Source organism: Tiliqua scincoides, chromosome 3, assembly GCF_035046505.1.
Source record: "Tiliqua scincoides isolate rTilSci1 chromosome 3, rTilSci1.hap2, whole genome shotgun sequence".
NCBI classification, from domain to species: Eukaryota; Metazoa; Chordata; class Lepidosauria; order Squamata; family Scincidae; genus Tiliqua; species Tiliqua scincoides.
In genome coordinates, this window is record NC_089823.1 from 97,111,358 (window position 1) to 97,127,761 (window position 16,404).

Sequence of the window (16,404 nt, forward strand, 5' to 3'; positions counted from 1 at the left end):
ATTCTATACAACTTACTCTCACGTAAACATGTATAGACACAAGTCTGCATTCCTACACGCTTACAGGGAAGTAAATCTTACTGAACTCAGTGGAACTTCCTTCTGAATAGACACGCTTAGGAATGACCACCAGACATCTTTCTTTAGTTTTATTTATCCCCAAAGATTCAGTTACAACCATATTTTATTATTATTGTAAACTGCCTTGAAGCCATTTTATGGCAAAAATCAGAATAATAATGTTATAATATATACACAGTGCATGCAACAGCATGCAAAAAAAGTCAAACGGATCATTGCCTTGCTGGCAAAGCAAGCATTAGGAGGGAGGTAATATGGAATAGAAATACATCTGCAACCCATATATGCACGAGACCAGTGTTTCTTAGCATTTGTCCCCTGCTATACCACTTCACATTGTCCACCTGTGGGAAGTACCACTGGAAGTAATGGGAGATTATGTGATCACCAGTTACTTTTGGAGTGGGAGGCCAGATGCGACACAACAAACACCGGCTCAGGGTGGACGGGAGGGTTTTTAAAGCGCGTGCTGCAGCTCTGCGTGCCCAGCTGAGCCTTCTACCGCTGCTTGTTGCACTGTGTTGCCGGTCTCACTGCCAGGCAAGCAGGGGTCACCACCATATGCCACCACACAAGTGCCACGGGCGGTACAAGCGCCACTGATTGAGAAACACTGCATTAGTCCACTCCAATTTAGTCCAGTGGAATACGGCAACTTTACTCAAGAGCACATGTAACAAGCGCATCAACTATGTGACAAGCGCTTGTAACAAGTACACCAACCACAGAGGGTATAAAACAGGGGAAGGTACTTGCTGGCAACCACTGAGTCCAGACAGGGTTTCACTCCATGTATCATACACTCTCTCTTAGGCATTCTTGAGTACTGATAGCACTCCAGGGGTGTGTGGTGCATGTGGAGGCAGGTGAGGCAGAGCCTCCCCCACTGGGGTCCTTTGAAAAGCGCCACCACAGTGTGAGGCACCCAAGCACCCACAACTTGGGTGGGGGAGACTCTGCCTCACCTGCCTCCCCACACACCACACGCCCCTGTCACCCCCCAAACGGAGGACAGAGACCCACACACTGCCCCCCACCCAGTCTCCTCACCTCTAGGCGGAGGGTGGCGCCGCAAGCCCGAAGAAACTCCCGAATGTTGCTCAGGCACTCGCTCTCGGTGCGGGGCTCCGGGTAGACCTGCAGCAAGGAGGAGAAGAAGGAGAGGAGGCTCAGCCACGGTGCCCAAGGGGGGAAGGGGGGCCGCAGACTCACCCTCCCAGGGCTCCCACCTCAGCCTCTCCGCCCCCCTCAGGAGCTCATCACAGGCAGCCCTGGATTTGCTGGGCTCCTGACGGGAAAGTTGAACCGGGAAGTAAACACAGCGGCAGGAAATGGCGTGGGGGAAGGAGAGGGAAGTCCTCCCCCGCCCGCACCTCACAGTTCTCTGGAGAGTTTCGTGATCCATAGTGGGGGGTGAAGTCGCTCTCTCGCGTGGCAGCAGCCGCCCAAGCTGGGCACGCTGGACTGGAAACCCAAACGGCGTTGCAATGAGAAGAAGCAGTTGTGCTTGTCCTCCTGAGGAGTGTCCATACTCTCTCTCTCTCTCTCACACACACACACACACACACACACACACACACACAGGACTTCTTTGCTCTCAACAACTACTTCTTTACACACTTGCGCGCACACACAGGACTTTGCCTTCAACAACTACTTCTTTACACACACACACACACACACACACACACAGAGGACTTATTTGCCTTCAACAACTACTTCTTTACACACAAACGCACAGAGAACTTATTTTTTCTTCAACAACACACACTGTTTACACACACACACTCACACAGGACTTTGTCTTCAACAATTAAGGTACTTCTTTACACACACACACACACACACAGAGGACTTCTTTGCCTTCAACAACTACTTCTTTACACACACACAGGACTTTGCCTTCAACAACTACTTCTTTACACACACACAGGACTTCTTTGCTTTCAACAACTACTTCTTTACACACACACACACAGAGGACTTCTTTGCCTTCAACAGCTACTTCTTTACACACACACACACACACACACACAGGACTTCTTTGCTTTCAACAACTACTTTACACACACACACACACAAAGGACTTCTTTGCCTTCAACAACTACTTCTTTACATACACACACACACACAGCACTTCTTTGCCTTCAACAACTACTTCTTTACACACACACAAACACACAGCACTTCTTTGCCTTCAACAACTACTTCTTTACACACACAGGACTTCTTTGCCTTCAACAACTACTTCTTTATACACATATAGGAACACACACACAGGTTTTCTTTGCCTTCAACAACTATTTCTTTACACACACAGGACTTCTCTGCCTTCAACTACTTCTTTACATACACACAGAGAGAAAGAGGACTTTGCCTTCAACAACAGACAGAAATTTAACAGACCAAACAGTGGGTGAGAAAGCTGCACCTGTTGAATTTCTGCCAGTTCTTTAATGGCATAGAACTACTTCTGTTGGAAAGAAGAGTTGGTATTCTCTCCCCACCAACCTGAAAAGAAACTGGGTTGGACTGATGGTTTCCACTTCTATATAGTCTTTTCTCTCAACAGGATTGTCCAGAGTCCAGTAAAAAAAAAAAACTGGAAGGGTCACCAGAAGGGCATTTATTCCATAGCACCCATTCTGCCATTCAGATATTACTGGGCTTGCAGCACAAACTCCTGTACTGTAGATGATTCAAGCAATGCTAAACACTATTCTGTGGAAGCTGGTAACCAAAAAAATCCCTCCAGTCTCTACCTCTGACAAGCAACCAGAAAATGAACAAAACCCTCATCTGTGATTCCACACTGAAGGGTCTCCCAGCATGCTTTGCACCTCCTCCCTCAAAAATACAGTAGAACCCCCTGAAATTGTGCAACTGCACAGAGTACAGTGAAAGGGGAAAAAATGGCTTTTTTTTCCCCCAACAAACTTACATAATTTTGAAGTGAGGAAATTTGTCTGTCTTCAGTCCAATTTTCAAAGCATTAATGCCACATCTACACTGATTTCAGAGTGTTGCTACGTCAGATACAAAAAGTCAGATGCGCACTTCAAGTGCTGGACTCACAATAAACCAATTGTGCTGAAACATCCATAGGGAAGGATGTATTAAAATGAGTGTACCAAATGGCTGCTCGAATATATTGATTCCATCTGAGAGCATTTCTGTGGCCATCTGGAAGTAACAGCCCTCTATGCTGTATACTAGGCATGGCCAAACTTGCTTAACATAAGAGCCACATATGATAAACTTCAGATGCCTGTGAGCCACAAGACATGAACAAATATTACACATACATTGTTACATGCACACTTTGTTAAAAAATTTTTAATATAAATCTTAAGAAGTGTGTTGTGCTCCGAAACGACCAAACTCTACAGCACCCAGTATCACACTAACACGCTGCTAATTTCACTGCCTGCAACACAGCCATACATGCCACAACCATGTGAACAAAACCACATCTACCAGACCCACAGGAGCTTACCCCAGGGCAAGGAAACAAATTTTCCCTTTCCCCAAGGCCTCTGGCGGCCAAAGTTCCCCACAGGATTCAGTGGACACTGCATTAGTGCCGCTGCACCACCGCGCAGGGAGTTGCGGTGGATTAAGCTGCCCAAAGTGCAATGAATGAATGAGTGTAATCTACCCCTAAATGTGGTAAGAGGAAGGAGGGCTACAACTTCTGGCTTACACCCTGGCACCAATGCTCTCACTGGCCAGAGCCCCCCTAGATACACCACTGCCCCTACCCTCAGTTGCCATATGTATGTTAAATGTTAATGGGAAACCACACAAGTGGAAAGTTTCCACTAGAAACATGTAAGGCACCCAGGGGTGTATTGAAATGGGTTGTCTTGCAGCCAGTGTCCAGTGCAACCTACACCCTGTTCCTTCAGCAAGGCCAAGTAAACAGTCCAGATAAATGGCTCTCTCTAGAGCAGTGTTCTTCAGCCTTGGGGTTGGGATCCCAATGGGGTCACGAAGCCTCAGTTGTGGGGTCGCAGCAGCTTACAAGAATTTAAAAAGGTTGAAGATCCCTGCACTAGAGCACCACCAACTAGAGGAGGAGACATCTGGTGTTCCCCTTCAGGTACAAGGAGACTGTGTCTCAGGCCTGCTCAGGTTCTTAGCAATTGTGCTAATATAGCTTTCACTAGTGCCAGGTTTCATGGTAACATTTTTGCTCTCTCCAATAAGACTATTTGTTACAATGCTGAGAGGGCATTACAGGGATGGGTTAGGGGCAGGGGGTGGGAGGATAGGGTCCCAGGCGGGCAGATTAACAGTGGGTTCCCAATCTTATACTGTGTTTGTTTTGTGTCATGGCACAAAAAAGGTTGAAGACCACTGCTCAAGAGCACAATTTCACACTGAATATCACAGCTGGCCTCCAGGCCTCATAAACCCACACATCCAAGCCAGCCTAGCTATCTGAGCAACTGATGATAACAATTTGTCAAAGTAGTAACACAGGTTCCCTTGCTTCTCTTCACCTTGCTTTTTCTCACTGCCAGAATCTTGATTGCCATTGGATTGATTCCTTTGGCACTCAACCTCGCTCCAGTGACATGCAGTCTGAGTAGGCAAGGGAGGCAGAGCCTCACTTAACAGAGCAAGAAAAAAAAAGTACCCCAACATATTTTGCTTTGTTTTGTTTTTTAAAAAAAAAAAAGCTTTTCCCTTTCAGAAGCTGCGCCTCAGCTCAGTCCGTTTAAATCAACATACACACAAATATGGAAGGAATAAGCAGAGTTGCCAGTCACTATGGTGGCATGCAAGAGCAAAATAGATAGGAATGCCTATGCACTTAAACACTGGAGAGGAGGTACACCAGGTAGAGCTGTTTCCATTTGCCCAGTAATTAAAAAGACAGTGTTTGTGTCATCTGTCTCTGGGAAGGTATTAGAAAGACTTGCCTCCAGCAGGTTAGTATTCATAGTATTCATAGCTTCAAGGAGAAAGAAAAAAAAAAGCAAGGCAGGATGTCAAACAAAAAACAGCAGGATGTCTGCATCATTAAGCTCTGGGGAGGCAGAAGGAAGAGTTGCTTCTCTTCTGTTAAAAAAAAAAATGAAGACAAGCAGGGAGCCATTTTTAGTTGCTTCAGGAGCCATGTGCTGAGCTCTCTCCAGCTCTGAGTGAGGGAAAAAGAAGTGTTTTGTTTTTAAATTTATGGGGAGGGGAGAGTGTGCTTCAGAGACTGAGCTTTATTTCCAGGAGGAGGATCCTGCTTGCACAGAATACATGGGTAGTGCTTCTTTCTCAAAAATGAATGCATATCTGCTGGGGGGGGGGGGGAATGGAGCCAGAAGATACAGAGCATCAGAGATGGAGCAAGAAGGCGCAATCTCACTGTCCCCCCAGCCCACATTCAGTAAGCACCTGAAAGATTATGAGAAAGGAAAGCTACAGACAATCATGCTTCAGGATGTGAGCTCTTTTGCAGAATAGCTAGTCTGAAATTATTCTGTTGGTTGAACAGCTCATGTATTTAAAATGAACTTCATAATGACAACAGTAACAAACTTACATGTCCTGAAGGTACTTGGGACGAGTACAGAGAACAATACGAGATCAGTAAAAACGGTTTATGAGTGTCTCATTCATTAAAAGCACACTCCAAAACCTCCACAAGTCAAGCATCTTTATAGCTACATTCTAAAATATGAAAATATTTTTGTCCCTATGCTTCTCAAGCATGCCTTGAAACTGGGCATTTTCTGCTTAGTAACTGACTTGCAATTCAGAAGCCAAATCACATGACTATTATGACACAATGTGGTGATAACACAAAACTAACATGGTTGCCATTTTTATTAACTAGTCCTTTGAACTGTCATGTTAATAGCTCAACACCTCCTCTCCAACTGAAGGTTTTCAAGGAAGTAATAAACAACAATCTCATCACATACAAATGCACTCCCAAGACCATGCCAGGAGAAAACGAGGTCATGGTGGTTTTGCCAGGTAACCACCACAGCAAAGTATTCCTGTAAACATTGCTCTGGGGTCTAGAAACAGCTCTTGAGGTCAGAGTTCAAGACAATGTCACGTCACACAAATCTCTATTCTTTCACATAATGTAAGAATAAGATAAGAATAATAAGAGCCCTGCTGGATCAGGCCACAGACCCATCTAGACCAGCCTCCTGTATCTCACAGTGGCCCACAAGATGCCTCAGGAAGCACACAAGACAACAAGAGACCTGCACCCTGGTGCCATCCCTTGCACCTGGCATTCTGAGGTCATCTACTTCTAAAATCAGAAGATTGCACATACTCATCATGGCTTGTAACCTGTGATGGACTTTTCCTCCAGAAATCTGTCCAGTCCCCTTTTAAAGGCATCTAGGCTAGATGCCATCACTACATCCTGCGGCAGAGTTCCACAGATTAATTACATGCTGGCTAAAGAAATATTTTCTTTTGTCTGTTCTAACTCTCCCAACACTCAATTTTAGTGGATGTCCCCTGGTTCTGGTGTTGTGTGAGATGGAAAAGAACATCCCTCTATCCATACTCTGCATGATTTTGTATGTCTCAATCATGTACCCCTCAGGCACCTTTTTCTAGACTAAAGAGCCCCAAACTCTGTAGCCTTCCCTCATAAGGGAGGTGCCCCAGCCCAGTAATCACTTTGGTCACTCTCTTCTGCACCTTTTCCTTTTTCACTATATCTCTGAAATATATATATATTCCATTACCACTATATCTTTGAGATGTGGTGACCAGAACTGGACACAATACACCAGGTGTGGCCTCACAAACCTTTTAGAATACTTTGAAAAAGTCAGCAGGCATGTAGATATGAGCGAACACATGGATATTTTATATCTGGATTTTCAGAAGGCATTTGACATGGTCCTTCACCAAAGGCTGCTGAGAAAACTCCATTAGCCTATTAGTCCTGGAACCTTGTCAGGGGCTGGTCAAAAGCTATTTTTGCTACTTGCCCAACAGGCGCTACAAAGAGGAGTGTTGCCAATTATCCAACAACTCATGGCTGTTGGGCAACATTTGGCTTCATGAGATGTTGTGCAGCTTTGCAGTGGCATTTCATACTGCTCAAAATCCAGATACAGAGGTCTGTGGTTGGTGGCTTGCAAATGGTCTATAGTAGAAGCCAGCTTATAACTGAAATGTCGCCCCCTTTCAAACAGAAGGGAACTTGGGACCTTCAAGAGCAGGCATCAATTTCTGACTCCCTGAACCAGTAGGACAGCAGCTGGTGTTAAAATTAATTTGATGCACATTTAGGGAATGTTTGTAAGGCCAGCTATCAAAGAACCAACACTGTAAACGGGTAGTTAATGTGCACCATTATTCCCTGAACAGACCAAACACAGCTGTCCTGTACAGATTATTCCTGTCAGGAACACACATAAATCTCCTCAAGAGGCTGCACATAGCGACTATTGTCAGAGAAAGAGGCCATATGTGTGTAAATATGCAGGCCACGCCTTGAGTCCCAGAGGTAAAGCCCCAAGATGCCCTCGAACAACTGTCACAAAGGGTCTCCACAGTGCCTTCTTTATGATTGTCAGACTCACAGCCTCTTGATAGCAACTTATACCATAAAGCCCTCTGCTAGTGACTTTTCCATGTTCTAATCAGTGGCACTGAATCAACCTTGTACCATGGCCTGCGATTCACTGTGGTTTCTCAACTAGTTCTCCAACAATAGCATATTTAGGGTGCAATCCTAACCCCTTATGTCAGTGCTTTCCAGCACTGACTTAAGGGCAATGCAGCTCTGAGGTAAGGGAACAAACATTCCCTTACTTTGAAGAGGCTTCCATGACTGACACCCAGCTGCAGGATGCAGCACATGCCCCACTGGCACCGCTAGCCAGTACTGGAAAGCACTAAGGGGTTAGGATTGTGCCCTTAGTCACTTATTTTTCAATTGTTTTGCTTCTCCCAGTTCCTCTCTGGGAGAGGACTGCTTGTGGACTGGGCAAATCTTGGTGTGCTTAAAATCTCAACTTCAAGGCTTGTCTGAATGCGGGAGCCAAATCATTAAAAACAGGGGTTCACTTCTGGTTCCAGTTCATTAGTAGTTTTTAACTCTCTGTTTCCATTCCAGTTCAGACAATAAATTTAAAAAGTGGTTCAAGAATTGGTTCAGGCTCTTGGAACAAATTTAGATATATTTCCAGGTGAATGTTATTCTTTTAGAGTTCTAAACAGCTTAGGACCAGAGTACTTAAAGAACCACCTGCTCCCATATGAAATCTCCTATCCCTTGAGGTCTTTGAGAGGGGACCTCCTCTGTGTTCTGTTGCCAACAGCTCAACTGGAAATGAAAGATCACTACAAGTATTTAGGTATCCTTCAGGCGGAAACCATTAAACATGCAGAAGTTAAAAGAAAGATTAGTAACAAATATATTAGGAGGGTGAAAAAGATCTTGAAATCCAAACTCAACACCATCAGAGCAATAAACACATGGGCAATTCCTGTCATAAGACACACAGCTGGCATAGTAGATTGGACACAGGCTGAATAAGGTGCTAGACAGGAAGACCAGGAAGATGATGACAATGAATCATGCCCTACATCCATGCAGCGACATCGATAGACTTTATTTACCCAGAAGCATAGACAGGCAAGGGATGCTACAAATACACCAAATTGTACAAAAAGAGAAAAGGGTATTGCGAGAATATATAAAGGATAGTGAAGAAGACGAATTAAAGTTGGTTTATCAAGAAAATATGTTAATCCTGGGGATAACATACAATAACAACAAAGCTGGCTTATAAGAAAGATCAAATGAAGATCAGGAAAGAAAAATGGCAAAGCGAAGCACTCCAACATAAAAGACATTGCAGGAAAGGCTGATATGAACAAAACCTGGCAGTGGCTAAGAACAGGTAGACTGAAGGAGACAAAGGGATTAATTTTGGCTGTCCCAGGTACTAAGTATGAATTTATACAGAGCCAAATTTAAGAAAACATGTCACTTGTGTAAAGATGCTGATGAAACTGTGGACCACCTGGTCAACCGCTACAAGAAGATCGTACAGACTGATCACAAAGAAAGGCACGACAAATTTGAGACAATAATTCACTAGAACTTGTGTAAAAACTGGAACTTGTGCTTTGTAAAAAGTGTAAAAAGTATAAACTGCCTGCAAGTAACAACTGGTGAAACCACAAAACTGAGAAAGTGGTAAAAAATGAAGAAATCAAAGTGCTCTGGGATTTTAGAATACAAACGGACAAACATCTGCCACACAACACACCAGACATAACCATCATTTACAAGAAGAAAGTCTGGATAGTAGACATTGCAATACCTGGTGACAGTAGAATAGCCGATAAAGAACTGGAGAAAATCACCAAGTATAAACACCTACGAATAGAAATTGAAAGACTGTGGCACAAGAAATCAAGAGTAATACCAATAGTCATAGGGGCCTTGGGTGCTATCTCAAAACACCTGGAAAAGCACTTGAACATCATCAGGATGAGCAGAGGCACCATCAGTCAATTACAAAAGGCCACCTGACTAGGAACAGCACATATACTACGGTGATATTTATAACGCAACATGAAGACAAAAAAAAGCTGTCTATCCTAGGCCCTTGTGAAGGATTCAATAGGTGGATATATACAAAATCCAGTCAAAAACAACATGACTGTGTGAAAATTGGATGATGATGATAGTTTGACAATACACTTGATAATAGACAATACACTATGCTTTGCAACCACATAATGATGTAAATGGATTGCATTTGCAAGTAAAACAAACAGTGGAGGAAAAGAAACATGCATTGGCTGATTATGTAAAAGAGAGTCAGGAACAAGCACTGGTTGAAGTAACGACTAGGAACTTACTAAATGTTAAGCAAACTAAACAGGAATTTCAGAAAAATGCTATAAAATAAGAATTGAAAGCTGGCACAATAAGGGCCCAATCCTATCCAACTTTCCAGCACTGATGCAGCCGTGCCAACAGGGTGTGCGTTTCATCCTGTGGGGGTGGGGCAGCCATGGAGGCAACCAAGGTAAGGTAACATTTGTTCCCATACTTCAGGACTACACTGTGGCTGCATCAGGACAGGGCGGTCGGATAGGATTGGGCCCTAAAGCACTACACTGCCAATATATGGAAAAGATCAAAGACAAACTAGACAATGAAAAAACCTTGCCATGGTTCACATCTGGAACCTTAAAGAAAGTAGCAGAATCATTATATTAGCTGCCCAAGCGCAGGCTATTCGAACAAATGCAATAAAGGCCAGAACTGAAAAATCATCAAATGATGAAAAATGCAGATTGTGCAAAGAAGTCAAAGAAACAGTTGACCATATACTTAGTTCCTGCAGGAAGACTGCACAGACTGATTATAACTCTTGACATAATACAATAGCTCAAATGATCCACTGGAATTTATGCAAAATTACATCGAAACAGTTAATAATTGGTGGGAGTATAAACTAGAAAAAGTGACAGAAAATGAGAAAGTCAAGATCTTGTGGGATTTTCAAATACAAACTGATAAATTTTTGGCGCATAATACACCAGATTTTACAGTAATGGAAAAAAAGTGACCATTATCATCATAGCCATACCCGGCAGTAGTAGGATTGATGAAAAAGAGCATTAAAAATTAGTAAATATCAGGATTTAAAATTGAAATCCAAAGATTATGGTGCAAACCAGTAGTGGTTATCCCAGTGGTGATTGATAACACTGGGTGCAGTCCCAAAAATGCTTGAAGTGCATTTAAAACATCCGAATATTGACAAAATTACAATTGGTCAAATTCAAAAAGCTACCCTGTTTAGTTCAGCACACATTATGCATAAATATATTACAGCGTCCAAGACCCCACGGTGGGCCCGACTAGTAATTAATGCCAAGCCCAGCTAAAGAACCAGTGGCTGTGATATGCAAAAGATAATAATAGTTTCAAACTGTTTTGCTTGCAATACCATTCTCTAAAATGAACACAGTGATAACTGATATAATGATCACTATTCTACATGAGAACAAAATTATTTTGTTATTTATTATTTTCCTAAAAATATATATACGGTACATGATTTAAAAAGCAGGAAAATGCCTGCAATTATAGAATGGCAACAGAGAGGAAACCCCCCCCCCCCCAAACCCCACGTTTCCTATCTCAGTTCCAGAATCCTCCACAGGAGGACTTTTTGCTCGACAACTGTGGGTGCAGTTGTGGACCTGCTATTATGTTCTATGGGGCAAATGAGGAAGAATAGAGCCTCTAGGACCCAGCGGAAGCCACTCTGACGCTCCCGACGGGGTTGGAAACTGTGCTTCTGATTTCCTGGAAGCATAGTTTATAGTATTAGGGAAGCTTTAGGAAGCTGCCCCAACGTAGCACTCTGTCATGTGAGGTTCCATGAGCCTCAGGTGAGTAGGGGGGTGAATGTTCTCAAAGGGGGGTGCCATTGTGGACCTTTGCCCAGGGGCGCAGGGCTGGGGAGGTCCACCACTGTGTGGGTGGGCAAATCTCTACTGCATCATCTGGAAGACTACCAGTCTTAGGCCCTGCCTTCCAGTGTCTCCTATTTTGCCTTGCAGATGGTTTAGAGGGAAACACAATTTCTCTAAATATATAGAGCAGAAAGGAGCCCTTATAGTCCCTGAAAAGAATCTGCTGGGCACCTAATTACTGAATCAATTACCACTTTTGAGGTTGTCTGTTTCATTTCAGTTCAGGTTCAAGGTTGCAAACTGATTTTTTGGTTCAGATTCCTTTTTGGTTCACTGAAAAAAAATATATACTCTGAAAAAGGTGTTTGGGTTTGGTTCAACTCCCAAGAGTTGTGGGTTTAACTATAGTTTACAGAACATGACTTGAAACTGAAATCTCAGTTTCAAATCCTCTTTTGTAAACCATAGTTAAAACACAGCTCCCAGGTTAGGCTGGGGGAGGGCAGAATGAGTCTGCGACTGGGGTGGGTGGAATGGGCAGGCGACGGGGGTGGGGGAGCATGGAGGGTTCTATGAGTTCTCTCATGGAATAATACTTGTAAAAACACCATTTGAAAAAGGGAGGCTATGGACAGTCTGCTTATGTAAACCACCTTGAGTCTAAGAGAAAGATGGTAAATAAATAAATAAATTTGACATGTCATTTTGATCTTGGCCATTTGATATGGTAATAGTTCCAGGCAGCTCTCCTTACTGCTGCTAGATGGTCAGTTTTGTTAAACTGACTGCTTGATGATATACAGATGGTTGGTTGATATTTTCTCAGTGGGAGTTAATGACTGTGGATGGTTTCCTTAATAGAGTCAATCTATTTACAGAACCAACTACACAAGATTACTGTTCACACTAAAAGTTAAGATGGAGCTACTGGTTGACTTTTTCTTACTGGTATTTCCCTTTTGAGCCAAACTAGACATGCACACGAACACATGCTTCCTAGATGTGTCTCAATTGTCAAACACTCCCAGTTGGGCTGGGGCAACGCTGGACGGGACCAGGATGCACGGGGAGAGGGAGTTTTCCTCTTCATCAGTGCACCCTTTAAAAGCCAAAAATTGTCCCCCTAAAGCGGTGATTTGCTACTGAAGCATAGATTTGAGGAAGTTGCCGCTTTGATACATTTGCATGCATGTCTAGATTAGCCCAAGCGGCCAATTTTCACTGTTTCTCCCTCTTCCAGCTTCTGGAACTGTCAAATAAGCTCTAAACAATGGTTATACCATTAATGGATGGCAATGTGCAAACCCGAGCATGAAAGCTAGCCATGTATCTCCCTCTCTAACATCATCATGGTCAATAGCCATGATGCCTCCACACATTTGCCCAATGCAGGCAGGGTTCCTCCATGCAATGTGGAACTTTGAGGACTCCAGGATACCACCAAATGAGAGGACCTCAATGTATTTTGTGCTGTATATGGGGTTCATTGCCAGCATACGGCATGGCTAGCCAGTGTCTTCCCATTTGTGCCTTTCACAGGTTGCTGTCCAGAAATGGCAAAATATCTGAAGAGGGCTATAGTGGCGCTGATCACAATGTGTGGCCAGGGGCTCTAAACTGGTGTGTCAAACTTAAGTGTGTTGACAAGCCAAACTACTCACTCAGCAGACAGTCAGAAAATTGTTCAGTCAGGGGGTATAGCTGAGGCAGTACTTTGTTCTGAACAACACCATCCTATCCCACTCTATCGTCTACATCTCATTTTCCCAAATCGCACCAATGCACTCCACAATGCTTAATTTTCCCCTCCACTGGACCCAAGCACCTCTGTAAAACTCCCACCTCTCTCTTCTTTGAGCCCTCTTCTCACAGAGCCCCTTTGAGGGTGCTGCCACCCCTCCAAAACCCTCAAAGACATGCCCAGTTCCTGCCAGCCTAAACATCCTAGTCATTTCTCCCAAGTATGTTTTTCTCCTGAACACCTCACTACCCATCACATGCCTCTTTATCTTGGCTACAAATATGGGCAAACTGTGCCACTCATGCTCAGTGCTGCTTTACGCCATATATTGCGTAAACAACCTAGATATTCCTTGACACTTGTGCTGTTAATTTAGAAGAAACAAGAGAGAGAGAGAGAGAGAGAGAGAGAGAGAGAGAGAGATGGATGCTGAAGAATACAACAGAATCAGCAACCCCTCAGCCCTTTATAGCCCTGAAAACAATTCAGTAATTTATGTGAAGTGTGGCAGGGGTGCCGTAGGCCTCACTGGGGACCTCAAAGGTCTTCTGAGCCTTACAGCCTTCTGAGGGTTTTACACCCCTGGTCTAACCTGTATTGCTCACTGGACAAGTTCTGCTTAACTGATTGTTTCATCAGCCAAGGATGACCAGTAACATGCTCAATGTGTTGACCTCTTCAATCCCTTCCGCTGTCATGAAGGTTACTATGCAAGTTGAGAAAGAAAAGTGGTATTCAAATCCACATGCTTCCCTGATGCAGCTGGGAGTCATCTCCACAGCCAACGGCCACTACACCCTCTAGAGGCCAATGCCATACAAACACTGTACAGTACAGTAATATACTGAGTGCATAAACCTCTAGTAATACAAAAACTTCAGACAAGGATACCCAAGCAAGAAAAACTAGAGCTTTTTTCCCCTTCTTGTTGAGTTCATACTATTTTAAAGCATAACAATTTCCCCACATTCTGGAAAAACTTCCCTCTTCCCCTTGCCGCAACTAGTCTATAAGCAAAGCTTTAGTTATATGTAGGTCAAAGTTCACGGTAATTTACTGTGAAAATAAATCAATGCACCAACACCAATTTGTCCAAAGTTGGGTGACAGTCCAAACTACAAACAGAAAAACACAAGTCCACTATGTCCATCTGAGTCATTTTGAAAACATGGACTAAAGTGCAATTTCTGCTGTTTCCAGAATTCATGAAACATTCTTCTTTTGTTTAAAACCAGTGCTTGAATAAGCAAATATGAAAGCAAAGCCCCTCATTTTTAAACACACAACAGAAAGACAATTGTAATGTGTTTGGTTTTCAATGTGAACAGTGTTTTGCTATTGAGTTATAAGAGATGATAGAGTTCAATCTAAAAATAACTTGCAATAAATCACATGTGCTTACAACCCATGAAAACTAGGTCAACATACTGCACCATGAGATATTACTTAATAAAAGAGGCACATCCAAAGAACAGAAACAGAAGCATTGTCGTATTTGTTATCTGTATGTTTTCCTGCCTAAAGTTGGAACTGTACATCTTTTGGCATGAAGGATTTTCTGATTCATTAAAAAAGCCATGAAATGTGGAAATCCAATATTCTATGCAAACCTATAACCTGAGCCTGTGTACTTTTTGTCACATTCATTCTCTGGTCCTACAGGCCGCAAACAGGCACCTGGATTTGTGAAGACTCCCACAGACCGTTAATGTGCATGCACAGCTGTGAGCTGTAGAATCCACCCAAAGTGAACCCCCATCAGGAGACTCTCGATTTCTGCTGCAAAATCTTCCAGGTCACAGATTCCGCCTTCCAAGCCTAGCACAACGCCACAGCTACCTTCATGTTGCATCTCCATATGGACAATGAAGAGAAGAAAATGCAAAAACTAGTTTTTAATTAGGGGGGGAAATAAGAACTCTTCTATATTTTTCTCTTTTGGTGGTGCACATTCGACTGAAATGAGATTTGTATTGATGGATGCATGGATGGAAAAAAGGATATCCTGTATTGTTGCAGAGGCCCAACTTGCCAGGGCTGCTCCTTTAAGTGAGCATCTGAAAGTGCAGCCGCCGCCTCCCCCTGGCTCCCAACTCTATTCCTGTCTTTGCACCACTCCCCACCCATTCGCCCAGCTTCCAGATCCCCTCTCAACCCTTGACAATGGCGCCGTTGCAGCTCTCCCAGCTAGATGGGATGCCCGTGCTGTGGGCTGGAGGGGGGGGGGAGAAGGCAAGAGCAGTCTTCCCAAGGAAACGGCCGCACGTTTCCTGCGCTTGTAAGGGTGGGGAAGGGGGGGGCTGGGAATCACTGGACAAAGGAAAGTGCGTAGATCTCATCTAATCCCTGCTTGGCTCACTTTCCAGCCTGCAAGGGAAGGAAAGGCTCTCCAGGGCTGAGCCCATGTGGGCTATGCGCGCCTCTTGGTTCTGCCGCCTCGGCAGCGCCTGCCTAGGCTACTGTTGCGTCTCGTTCCAAAAGAGGAGCGGAAAGTAACTGGTGTCGCTACATTATTCAGCACCCAGCCCGGGCATTATCTGCATCCTCAGATTCCACCGTGTATGCAGCAGCAGGCGAGGGGGCGGCGGCGGCAGCAGGGTACACTGGAAGCGAGCGCGGAGCTTGCTGGTGGAACCCAAGTGCAGCCTGCTTGCCAGGGAGGGTGTCAGGGAAATGCAGAGGAAGAGGAAAAGGCACTTACTTTGTCGATGGTGCCCGGCAGCAGGCGATCCAGCAGCCTGCAGAGCACCACCCCGTCTTTCAGGGACGCCTGCAAGAATCCCTCCGGATCCGAGATGCTCTTTTTGGGTGACTCCAGCACCCCCAGGGTGATCAGCCATGTAACGGTCTGCTCTGCTGAATTCATGGCTATGGCTGCTGCTGCCGCTGCCCAAAGGAGGCTTTTTAATCCCCGCGAAGAAGCGGAGGGAGGCAGGAAGGAATTGCACCGCAGGAGGCTCGGATCGTGCTTTATTTTATTCTGATTGCAACAGCCCCTTCGCCGGCTTTGGCCCCCAAACACCCCACCCTCCCCCTTTCTCCCCCCTTGGATTTGGCTTGTGGTTTCACATGGAGGCAGCCGAGGCTGGAGTCTCCTCTGCTGCTGCGCCCTCCTCCTTCTCCATGTAGTTGCAGATGATGACGATTCGCTT

The 16,404-nt window shown here is 44.4% G+C and overlaps 1 protein-coding gene across 5 annotated transcripts in view; it reads right to left on the minus strand.

The window, feature by feature from the left end:
* The window catches only part of ARHGEF7 (Rho guanine nucleotide exchange factor 7), a 108,332-nt gene extending 92,083 nt beyond the window's left edge, over nucleotides 1-16,249 (minus strand). For all 5 annotated transcript variants that reach the window (XM_066620199.1, XM_066620205.1, XM_066620203.1 and 2 more), the window contains exons 1-2: nucleotides 15,954-16,249; nucleotides 1,132-1,218 (exon numbers count right to left, since the gene is read on the minus strand). In XM_066620199.1, coding sequence (XP_066476296.1) covers nucleotides 1,132-1,218; nucleotides 15,954-16,118 — 252 coding nt within the window. In that variant the 5' untranslated portion in view covers nucleotides 16,119-16,249. The remainder of the gene's footprint in view (nucleotides 1-1,131; nucleotides 1,219-15,953) is intronic.
* Between the last annotated feature and the right edge of the window lie 155 nt (nucleotides 16,250-16,404).